The sequence below is a fragment of the Nerophis ophidion genome, linkage group LG01 (assembly GCF_033978795.1).
Source record: "Nerophis ophidion isolate RoL-2023_Sa linkage group LG01, RoL_Noph_v1.0, whole genome shotgun sequence".
Classification (NCBI taxonomy): domain Eukaryota; kingdom Metazoa; phylum Chordata; class Actinopteri; order Syngnathiformes; family Syngnathidae; genus Nerophis; species Nerophis ophidion.
Window position 1 is genome coordinate 641576 of NC_084611.1, and position 12500 is coordinate 654075.

The 12500-nt window shown below is 36.9% G+C and overlaps 1 protein-coding gene across 8 annotated transcripts in view; it reads left to right on the forward strand.

Annotated features, from left to right (window-relative positions):
* spock3 (SPARC (osteonectin), cwcv and kazal like domains proteoglycan 3) overlaps positions 1-12500 on the forward strand; it is a 61091-nt gene that overhangs the window by 24758 nt on the left and 23833 nt on the right. For all 8 annotated transcript variants that reach the window (XR_009804251.1, XR_009804222.1, XR_009804237.1 and 5 more), the window contains exons 5-8: positions 5151-5259; positions 7696-7792; positions 11124-11294; positions 11376-11597. Coding sequence is in view for 2 of the 8 variants with exons in the window: in XM_061886914.1 (XP_061742898.1) it covers positions 5151-5259; positions 7696-7792; positions 11124-11294; positions 11376-11597 (599 nt within the window). In the remaining 6 variants the exon portion in view is untranslated. The remainder of the gene's footprint in view (positions 1-5150; positions 5260-7695; positions 7793-11123; positions 11295-11375; positions 11598-12500) is intronic.

Sequence of the window (12500 nt, forward strand, 5' to 3'; positions counted from 1 at the left end):
GGTCATATAAGTAAATGTTGCGCCAAGTTGCATTCAAATCATGTCAAGTGGTTTTAGTCCTGAATTACTCATGTTGCACACAATATGGCGACAAAGTAGCCCAATGCAAATTGACTTTCAAAATAAATTGAAATCTCCCTCTAGCAATCTCCCTACAATACATGTAGACAATCATCATATTTACAGTAAATGTAGACAATAATCACATTTACAGTACATGTAGACAATAATCATATTTACAGTAAATGTAGACAAGCATCACATTTACAGTAAATGTAGACAATCATCATATTTACAGTAAATGTAGACAATCATCATATTTACAGTACATGTAGACAATCATCATATTTACAGTAAATGTAGACAATAATCACATTTACAGTAAATGTAGACAATCATCATATTTACAGTAAATGTAGACAATCATCACATTTGCAGTACATGTAGACAATCATCATATTTACAGTAAATGTAGACAATCATCACATTTGCAGTAAATGTAGACAATCATCATATTTACAGTACATGTAGACAATCATCATATTTACAGTAAATGTAGACAATCATCACATTCACAGTAAATGTAGACAATCATCATATTTACAGTACATGTAGACAATCATCATATTTACAGTAAATGTAGACAATAATCACATTTACAGTACATGTAGACAATCATCATATTTACAGTAAATGTAGACAATCATCACACTTACAGTACATGTAGACAATCATCATATTTACAGTAAATGTAAACAATCATCACATTTACAGTAAATGTAGACAATCATCACATTTACAGTACATGTAGACAATCATCACATTTACAGTAAATGTAGACAATCATCATATTTACAGTAAATGTAGACAATCATCATATTTACAGTAAATGTAGACAATCATCATATTTACAGTAAATGTAGACAATAATCACATTTACAGTAAATGTAGACAATCATCATATTTACAGTAAATGTAGACAATCATCACATTTACAGTAAATGTAGACAATCATCATATTTACAGTAAATGTAGACAATCATCACACTTACAGTAAATGTAGACAATCATCACATTTACAGTAAATGTAGACAATCATCATATTTACAGTAAATGTAGACAATCATCATATTTACAGTAAATGTAGACAATCATCACATTTACAGTAAATGTAGACAATTATCACATTTACAGTAAATGTAGACAATCATCACATTTACAGTAAATGTAGACAATCATCACATTTACAGTAAATGTAGACAATCATCATATTTACAGTAAATGTAGACAATCATCACACTTACAGTAAATGTAGACAATCATCACATTTACAGTACATGTAGACAATCATCATATTTACAGTAAATGTAGACAATCATCACATTTACAGTACATGTAGACAATCATCACATTTACAGTAAATGTAAACAATCATCACATTTACAGTAAATGTAAACAATCATCACATTTACAGTAAATGTAGACAATCATCACATTTACAGTAAATGTAGACAATCATCATATTTACAGTAAATGTAGACAATCATCACATTTACAGTAAATGTAGACAATCATCATATTTACAGTAAATGTAGACAATCATCATATTTACAGTAAATATAGACAATCATCACATTTACAGTAAATGTAGACAATCATCATATTTACAGTAAATGTAGACAATCATCACATTTACAGTAAATGTAGACAATCATCACACTTACAGTAAATGTAGACAATCATCATATTTACAGTAAATGTAGACAATCATCACACTTACAGTAAATGTAGACAATCATCACATTTACAGTAAATGTTGACAATCATCACACTTACAGTAAATGTAGACAATCATCACATTTACAGTAAATGTAGACAATCATCATATTTACAGTAAATGTAGATAATCATCACATTTACAGTACATGTAGACAATCATCACATTTACAGTAAATGTAGACAATCATCATATTTACAGTACATGTAGACAATCATCACATTTACAGTAAATGTAAACAATCATCACATTTACAGTAAATGTAGACAATCATCATATTTACAGTAAATGTAGACAATCATCATATTTACAGTACATGTAGACAATAATCATATTTACAGTACATGTAGACAATCATCACATTTACAGTAAATGTAGACAATCATCACATTTACAGTAAATGTAGATAATAATCATATTTACAGTACATGTAGACAATCATCACATTTACAGTAAATGTAGACAATCATCATATTTACAGTACATGTAGACAATCATCACATTTACAGTAAATGTAAACAATCATCACATTTACAGTAAATGTAGACAATCATCATATTTACAGTACATGTAGACAATCATCATATTTACAGTAAATGTAGACAATCATCACATTTACAGTACATGTAGACAATCATCATATTTACAGTAAATGTAAACAATCATCACATTTACAGTACATGTAGACAATCATCACATTTACAGTAAATGTAGACAATCATCATATTTACAGTACATGTAGACAATCATCATATTTACAGTAAATGTAGACAATCATCACATTTACAGTAAATGTAAACAATCATCACATTTACAGTACATGTAGACAATCATCATATTTACAGTAAATGTAGACAATCATCATATTTACAGTAAATGTAGACAATCATCACATTTACAGTAAATGTAAACAATCATCACATTTACAGTAAATGTAAACAATCATCACATTTACAGTACATGTAGACAATCATCACACTTACAGTACATGTAGACAATCATCATATTTACAGTAAATGTAAACAATCATCACATTTACAGTAAATGTAAACAATCATCACATTTACAGTACATGTAGACAATCATCATATTTACAGTAAATGTAGACAATCATCATATTTACAGTAAATGTAGACAATCATCATATTTACAGTACATGTAGACAATCATCACATTTACAGTAAATGTAGACAATCATCATATTTACAGTAAATGTAGACAATCATCACATTTACAGTACATGTAGACAATCATCATATTTACGGTAAATGTAGACAATCATCATATTTACAGTAAATGTAGACAATCATCACACTTACAGTAAATGTAGACAATCATCACATTTACAGTACATGTAGACAATCATCACACTTACAGTAAATGTAGACAATCATCATATTTACAGTACATGTAGACAATCATCATATTTACAGTAAATGTAGACAATCATCATATTTACAGTAAATGTAGACAATCATCACATTTACAGTACATGTAGACAATCATCATATTTACGGTAAATGTAGACAATCATCATATTTACAGTAAATGTAGACAATCATCACACTTACAGTAAATGTAGACAATCATCACATTTACAGTACATGTAGACAATCATCACACTTACAGTAAATGTAGACAATCATCATATTTACAGTACATGTAGACAATCATCATATTTACAGTAAATGTAGACAATCATCATATTTACAGTAAATGTAGACAATCATCACATTTACAGTAAATGTAAACAATCATCACATTTACAGTAAATGTAAACAATCATCACATTTACAGTACATGTAGACAATCATCACACTTACAGTACATGTAGACAATCATCATATTTACAGTAAATGTAAACAATCATCACATTTACAGTAAATGTAAACAATCATCACATTTACAGTAAATGTAAACAATCATCACATTTACAGTACATGTAGACAATCATCACATTTACAGTAAATGTAGACAATCATCACATTTACAGTAAATGTAGACAATCATCATATTTACAGTACATGTAGACAATCATCATATTTACAGTAAATGTAGACAATAATCACATTTACAGTACATGTAGACAATAATCATATTTACAGTAAATGTAGACAAGCATCACATTTACAGTAAATGTAGACAATCATCATATTTACAGTAAATGTAGACAATCATCATATTTACAGTACATGTAGACAATCATCATATTTACAGCAAATGTAGACAATCATCATATTTACAGTACATGTAGACAATCATCATATTTACAGTAAATGTAGACAATCATCATATTTACAGTAAATGTAGACAATCATCACATTTACAGTAAATGTAGACAATCATCATATTTACAGTAAATGTAGACAATCATCATATTTACAGTAAATGTAGACAATCATCACATTTACAGCAAATGTAGACAATCATCACATTTACAGTAAATGTAGACAATCATCATATTTACAGTAAATGTAGACAATCATCATATTTACAGTAAATGCAGACAATCATCACACTTACAGTACATGTAGACAATCATCATATTTACAGTAAATGTAGACAATCATCACATTTACAGTAAATGTAAACAATCATCACATTTACAGTACATGTAGACAATCATCATATTTACAGTAAATGTAGACAATCATCATATTTACAGTAAATGTAGACAATCATCACTTTTACAGTAAATGTAAACAATCATCACATTTACAGTAAATGTAAACAATCATCACATTTACAGTACATGTAGACAATCATCACACTTACAGTACATGTAGACAATCATCATATTTACAGTAAATGTAAACAATCATCACATTTACAGTAAATGTAAACAATCATCACATTTACAGTACATGTAGACAATCATCATATTTACAGTAAATGTAGACAATCATCATATTTACAGTAAATGTAGACAATCATCATATTTACAGTACATGTAGACAATCATCACATTTACAGTAAATGTAGACAATCATCATATTTACAGTAAATGTAGACAATCATCACATTTACAGTACATGTAGACAATCATCATATTTACGGTAAATGTAGACAATCATCATATTTACAGTAAATGTAGACAATCATCACACTTACAGTAAATGTAGACAATCATCACATTTACAGTACATGTAGACAATCATCACACTTACAGTAAATGTAGACAATCATCATATTTACAGTACATGTAGACAATCATCACATTTACAGTAAATGTAGACAATCATCATATTTACAGTACATGTAGACAATCATCATATTTACGGTAAATCCTCAATCCAGGAGTGGTGTCAGGAGACTGCTTTTGGAACATTCCAGAGTGTAATCCTCACCTTCTTGGTGGTTTTGTGTCCTGCAGCTTTAAGGATGCCAGCTTGTACCAGAGTCCCGGGTCAAAGTGCCAACCCTGCCCTGTGGTCCACCCCTCCCCCGTGTGTGGGACTGATGGACACACCTACTCCACCAGGGTACTGTACCTCCTCACAGTTACACTTCTTTCTCCTTCAACACTTCTACCTACAAACCCCGTTTCCATATGAGTTGGGAAATTGTGTTAGATGTAAATATAAACAGAATACAATGATTTGCAAATCCTTTTCAAGCCATATTCAGTTGAATATGCTACAAAGACAACATATTTCATGTTCAAACTCATAAACTTTATTTTTTTATTTTTGCAAATAATAATTAACTTAGAATTTCATGGCTGCAACACGTGCCAAAGTAGTTGGGAAAGGGCATGTTCACCACTGTGTTACATCACCTTTTCTTTTAACAACACTCAATAAACGTTTGGGAACTGAGGAAACTAATTGTTGAAGCTTTGAAAGTGGAATTCTTTCCCATTCTTGTTTTATGTAGAGCTTCAGTCCTTCAACAGTCCGGGGTCTCCGCTGTCCTATTTTACGCTTCATAATGCACCACACATTTTCCATGGGAGACATGTCTGGACTGCAGGTGGACCAGGAAAGTACCCGCACTCTTTTACTACGAAGCCACGCTGTTGTAACACGCGGCTTGGCATTGTCTTGCTGAAATAAGCAGGGGCGTCCATGAAAACGACGGCGCTTGGATGGCAGCATATGTTGTTCCAAAAGCTGTATGTACCTTTCAGCATTAATGGTGCCTTCACAGATGTGTAAGTTACCCATGCCTTGGGCACTAATGCACCCCCATACCATCACACATGCTGGCTTTTACACTTTGCGTGGATAACAGTCTGGATGGTTTGCTTCCCCTTTGGTCCGGATGACACGATGTGGAATATTTCCAAAAATAATTCAGACCACAGAACACTTTTCCACTTTGCATCAGTCCATCTTAGATGAGCTCGGGCCCAGAGAAGCCGGCGGCGTTTCTGGATGTTGTTGATAAATGGCTTTCACTTTGCATAGTAGAGCTTTAACTTGCACTTACAGTTGTAGCGACCAACTGTGTTTATTGACAGTGGTTTTATGAAGTGTTCCTGAGCCCATGTGGTGATATCCTTTAGAGATTGATGTCAGTTTTTGATACAGTGCCGTCTGAGGGATGGAAGGTCACGGTCATTCAATGTTGTTTTCCAGCCATGCCGCTTACGTGGAGTGATTTCTCCAGATTCTCTGAACCTTTTGATGATATTATGGAGCGTAGATGTTGAAATCCCTAAATTTCTTGCAATGTCACTTTGAGAAAGGTTGTTCTTAAACTGTTTGACTATTTGCTCACACAGTTGTGGACAAAGGGGTGTACCTCGCCCCATCCTTTCTTGTGAAAGACTGAACATTTTTTGAGAAGCTGCTTTTATACCCAATCATGGCACCCACCTGTTCCCAATTAGCCTGCACACCTGTGGGATGTTCCCAATAAGTGTTTGATGAGCATTGCTCAACTTTATCAGTATTTATTGCCACCTTTCCCAACTTCTTTGTCACGTGTTGCTGGCATCAAATTCTAAGTTAATGATTATTTGCAAAAAAAATAAAGTTTATGAGTTTGAACATGAAATATGTTGTCTTTGTAGCATATTCAACTGAATATGGCTTGAAAAGGATTTGCAAATCATTGTATTCTGTTTATATTTACATCGAACACCATTTCCCAACTCATATGGAAACGGGGTTTGTCATAGTTTTCTTGGGAAAGTAACAACTTCCCAAAATGGATAGTTTTTGCCAGGTTGATATCAGTGACACTGATGTGTAACTGATATCCTTTACAGTGGAATAAAAGAGCAAAGAGGTGAAATTTAACAAGAAAAAGTTGCAATGTTGACTTTGATATGTGAATAAAAATCAATGTTGCCAGGAACTATTGAGCAATGCAAAGCTTGCTTTAAAAATTCCACTTTGAATTATTTTTTGGGGGAGGGCAATGTTGCATTTTGTATGTTTGCCAAACAAAAAAAAAACATAGGAAAAAGAGAAAAAGAACATAAAAAAACAACTAAATATTATACTAATCATTATTGTAAATATACAAAACTAATTCAACTATAGTTTGTCTGACAAAAAAAAAACTGTCTTTGCTCAAAAAATAATAATGAATTAAAAACAGATTTTCTTTGACAAAAAGAGCATACAAAAATAAATAAATATACAAAACTAATTATTCTATATTTTATCAGAAGCTGATGTAGACATTTAAGCGCTGAATGTAAAAAAAAAGGTACAACCTTTCATGAGTGACACACTTCTGGAGCCCCAAGAATTTTATTGGGATTTTAAAAAACTGTCTTTGCTCAGAAAATAATATTGAATGTTATGAAATATTGAATTATTTAGGGATCCAAATACTCACCTCAAATATTACACTTTGAACATTTTTTGAGAGGGAAATAAAAAACAAGGTTTTCAAAGAAGAATGGCCACCTCACTTCTTCTTCTTTTTCTCCTTCATCTTCTTCTTCTTCTTCTCCTCCTCAGTGCAAGTTGGACTACCAGGCCTGCATCAGCGGCAAGAAGATGGCTGTCAGGTGTGCCAGCATGTGTCCTTGCCCTCTCACACCTGAAGACAGGACAGGTAAATTTGGTGGAGTTAGAGCCAGTGAGAAGGAAGTAGTGAGAAGGAAGTAGTGAGAAGGAAGTAGTGAGAAGGAAGTAGTGAGAAGGAAGTACAGAGAAGGAAGTAGAGAGAAGGAAGTAGAGAGAAGGAAGTAGTGAGAAGGAAGTACAGAGAAGGAAGTAGTGAGAAGGAAGTAGTGAGAAGGAAGTAGTGAGAAGGAAGTAGTGAGAAGGAAGTGGTGAGAAGGAAGTAGTGAGAAGGAAGTAGAGAGAAAGAAGTAGAGAGAAGGAAGTACAGAGAAGGAAGTAGAGAGAAGGAAGTACAGAGAAGGAAGTAGTGAGAAGGAAGTAGTGAGAAGGAAGTAGAGAGAAGGAAGTACAGAGAAGGAAGTAGAGAGAAGGAAGTAGAGAGAAGGAAGTAGTGAGAAGGAAGTACAGAGAAGGAAGTAGTGAGAAGGAAGTAGTGAGAAGGAAGTACAGAGAAGGAAGTAGAGAGAAGGAAGTAGTGAGAAGGAAGTGGTGAGAAGGAAGTAGTGAGAAGGAAGTGGTGAGAAGGAAGTAGTGAGAAGGAAGTAGAGAGAAAGAAGTAGAGAGAAGGAAGTACAGAGAAGGAAGTAGAGAGAAGGAAGTGGTGAGAAGGAAGTAGTGAGAAGGAAGTGGTGAGAAGGAAGTACAGAGAAGGAAGTAGAGAGAAGGAAGTAGTGAGAAGGAAGTAGAGAGAAGGAAGTAAAGAGAAGAAGATAGTGAGAAGGAAGTAGTGAGACAAAAGTAGAGAGAAGGAAGTAGTGAGAAGGAAGTAGAGAGAAGGAAGTACAGAGAAGGAAGTAGGGAGAAGGAAGTACAGAGAAGGAAGTAGTGAGAAGGAAGTAGAGAGAAGGAAGTAGTGAGAAGGAAGTAGTGAGAAGGAAGTAGAGAGAAGGAAGTAGTGAGAAGGAAGTACAGAGAAGGAAGTAGAGAGAAGATAGAGAGAAGGAAGTACAGAGAAGGAAGTACACAGAAGGAAGTACAGAGAAGGAAGTAGAGAGAAGGAAGTAGAGAGAAGGAAGTAGATAGAAGGAAGTAGTGAGAAGGAAGTAGTGAGAAGGAAGTAGAGAGAAGGAAGTAGAGAGAAGGAAGTAGATAGAAGGAAGTAGTGAGAAGGAAGTAGTGAGAAAGAAGTAGAAAGAAGGAAGTAGTGAGAAGGAAGTACAGAGAAGGAAGTAGAGAGAAGATAGAGAGAAGGAAGTACAGAGAAGGAAGTACACAGAAGGAAGTACAGAGAAGGAAGTAGAGAGAAGGAAGTAGAGAGAAGAAAGTAGTGAGAAGGAAGTAGTGAGAAGGAAGTAGAGTGAAGGAAGTAGTGAGAAGGAAGTAGTGAGAAGGAAGTAGTGAGAAGGAAGTGGTGAGAAGGAAGTAGTGAGAAGGAAGTGGTGAGAAGGAAGTAGTGAGAAGGAAGTAGAGAGAAAGAAGTAGAGAGAAGGAAGTACAGAGAAGGAAGTAGAGAGAAGGAAGTAGAGAGAAGGAAGTAGTGAGAAGGAAGTAGAGAGAAGAAAGTAGTGAGAAGGAAGTAGTGAGAAGGAAGTAGTGAGAAGGAAGTACAGAGAAGGAAGTAGTGAGAAGGAAGTAGTGAGAAGGAAGTACAGAGAAGGAAGTAGAGAGAAGGAAGTAGAGAGAAGGAAGTAGTGAGAAGGAAGTAGAGAGAAAAAAGTAGTGAGAAGGAAGTAGAGTGAAGGAAGTAGTGAGAAGGAAGTAGTGAGAAGGAAGTAGTGAGAAGGAAGTGGTGAGAAGGAAGTAGTGAGAAGGAAGTGGTGAGAAGGAAGTAGTGAGAAGGAAGTAGAGAGAAAGAAGTAGAGAGAAGGAAGTACAGAGAAGGAAGTAGAGAGAAGGAAGTACAGAGAAGGAAGTAGTGAGAAGGAAGTAGATAGAAGGAAGTAGTGAGAAGGAAGTAGTGAGAAGGAAGTAGAGAGAAGGAAGTAGTGAGAAGGAAGTAGTGAGAAGGAAGTACAGAGAAGGGAGTACAGAGGAGAAGGGAATAGAGAAGGAAGTAGAGAGAAGAAAGTAATGAGAAGGAAGTAGAGAGAAGGAAGTAGAGAGAAGATAGAGAGAAGGAAGTAGTAGAGAAGGAAGTAGTGAGAAGGAAGTAGAGAGAAGGAAGTAGTGAGAAGGAAGTAGTGAGAAGGAAGTGGTGAGAAGGAAGTAGTGAGAAGGAAGTGGTGAGAAGGAAGTAGAGAGAGAGAAGTAGAGAGAAGGAAGTAGTGAGAAGGAAGTAGTGAGAAGGAAGTACAGAGAAGGAAGTAGAGAGAAGGAAGTAGAGAGAAGGAAGTGGTAAGAAGGAAGTAGTGAGAAGGAAGTGGTGAGAAGGAAGTAGTGAGAAGGAAGTAGAGAGAAAGAAGTAGAGAGAAGGAAGTACAGAGAAGGAAGTAGAGAGAAGGAAGTACAGAGAAGGAAGTAGTGAGAAGGAAGTAGAGAGAAGGAAGTAGATAGAAGGAAGTAGTGAGAAGGAAGTACTGAGAAGGAAGTAGAGAGAAGGAAGTAGTGAGAAGGAAGTAGTGAGAAGGAAGTACAGAGAAGGGATTACAGAGGAGAAGGGAATAGAGAAGGAAGTAGAGAGAAGAAAGTAATGAGAAGGAAGTAGAGAGAAGGAAGTAGAGAGAAGGAAGTAGAGAGAAGGAAGTAGTGAGAAGGAAGTAGTGAGAAGGAAGTAGTGAGAAGGAAGTACAGAGGAAAAGGGAATAGAGAAGGAAGTAATGAGAAGGAAGTAAAGAGAAGAAGATAGAGAGAAGGAAGTAGAGAGACAAAAGTAGAGAGAAGGAAGTAGAGAGAGGGAAGTAGTGAGAAGGAAGTAGTGAGAAGGAAGTAGTGAGAAGGAAGTAGTGAGAAGGAAGTACAGAGGAAAAGGGAATAGAGAAGGAAGTAATGAGAAGGAAGTAAAGAGAAGAAGATAGAGAGAAGGAAGTAGAGAGACAAAAGTAGAGAGAAGTAGAGAGAAGGAAGTAGAGAGAAGGAAGTAGTGAGAAGGAAGTAGTGAGAAGGAAGTACAGAGGAAAAGGGAATAGAAAAGGAAGTAATGAGAAGGAAGTAAAGAGAAGAAGATAGAGAGAAGGAAGTAGAGAGACAAAAGTAGAGAGAAGTAGAGAGAAGGAAGTAGAGAGAAGGAAGTAGTGAGAAGGAAGTAGTGAGAAGGAAGTACAGAGGAAAAGGGAATAGAGAAGGAAGTAATGAGAAGGAAGTAATGAGAAGGAAGTAAAGAGAAGAAGATAGAGAGAAGGAAGTAGAGAGACAAAAGTAGAGAGAAGTAGAGAGAAGGAAGTAGAGAGAAGGAAGTAGAGAGAAGGAAGTAGTGTGAGTAATGATGAGTGTTGTTGTGTCAGTGTGCAGTGAGTCAGAGGTGAAGGAGGTCATAGGTCGTCTGAAGGACAGGTTCCAGGTGCTGCATGACAGCAGCAGAGACAGCAAGAGAGACAGAAGCATGAGAGACATCATCAGCAGAGACAGCAGCAGAGACAGCAGCAAGAGAGAGACGGTGGAGGAGAAGAAGAAGAGTGAGTGTGCATCCTCCATCTTGAGCACAACCACCACAGGCCCCCTGCTATGTTTGGAGACATTGTTTGTAACCCTGGCAGAGTTTGAGGTGGGGGCGTGGCCCGCCTGCAGGGACCCTGTGGGCTGGATGTTCTCCCACCTGGACACCGACTTGGACCTCCAGCTGGACCTCTCTGAGATCAGGACTCTGTACTCGGACAGGAAGGAGCCGTGCGCCCACGCCTTCTTCAAGTCATGTGACACGCACAAGGACGGCTTGATTGGCGGCTCAGAGTGGTGCAGCTGTTTCCAGCGCTACACAGGTGACACTTTTGCACACCTGTGCACAGGTGACACTTTTGCACACCTGTGCACAGCTGACACTTCTATACACCTGTGCACAGGTGACACTTCTACACACCTGTGCACAGCTGACACTTCTACACACCTGTGCACAGGTGACACTTCTACACACCTGTGCACAGGTGACACTTCTACACACCTGTGCACAGCTGACACTTCTACACACCTGTGCACAGGTGACACTTCTACATACCTGTGCACAGCTGACACTTCTACACACCTGTGCACAGGTGACACTTCTACACACCTGTGCACAGCTGACACTTCTACACACCTGTGCACAGGTGACACTTCTACATACCTGTGCACAGCTGACACTTCTACACACCTGCGCACAGGTGACACTTCTGCACACCTGTGCACAGGTGACACTTTTACACACCTGTGCACAGGTGTCACTTCTACACACCTGTGCACAGGTGACACTTTTACACACCTGTGCACAGGTGACACTTTTGCACACCTGTGCACAGGTGACACTTCTACACACCTGTGCACAGGTGACACTTCTACATACCTGTGCACAGCTGACACTTCTACACACCTGTGCACAGCTGACACTTCTACACACCTGTGCACAGCTGACACTTCTACACACCTGTGCACAGCTGACACTTCTACATACCTGCGCACAGCTGACACTTCTACACACCTGTGCACAGGTGACACTTCTACACACCTGTGCACAGCTGACACTTCTACACACCTGTGCACAGGTGACACTTCTACACACCTGTGCACAGGTGACACTTCTACACACCTGTGCACAGGTGACACTTCTACACACCTGTGCACAGCTGACACTTCTACACACCTGTGCACAGGTGACACTTTTACACACCTGTGCACAGGTGACACTTCTA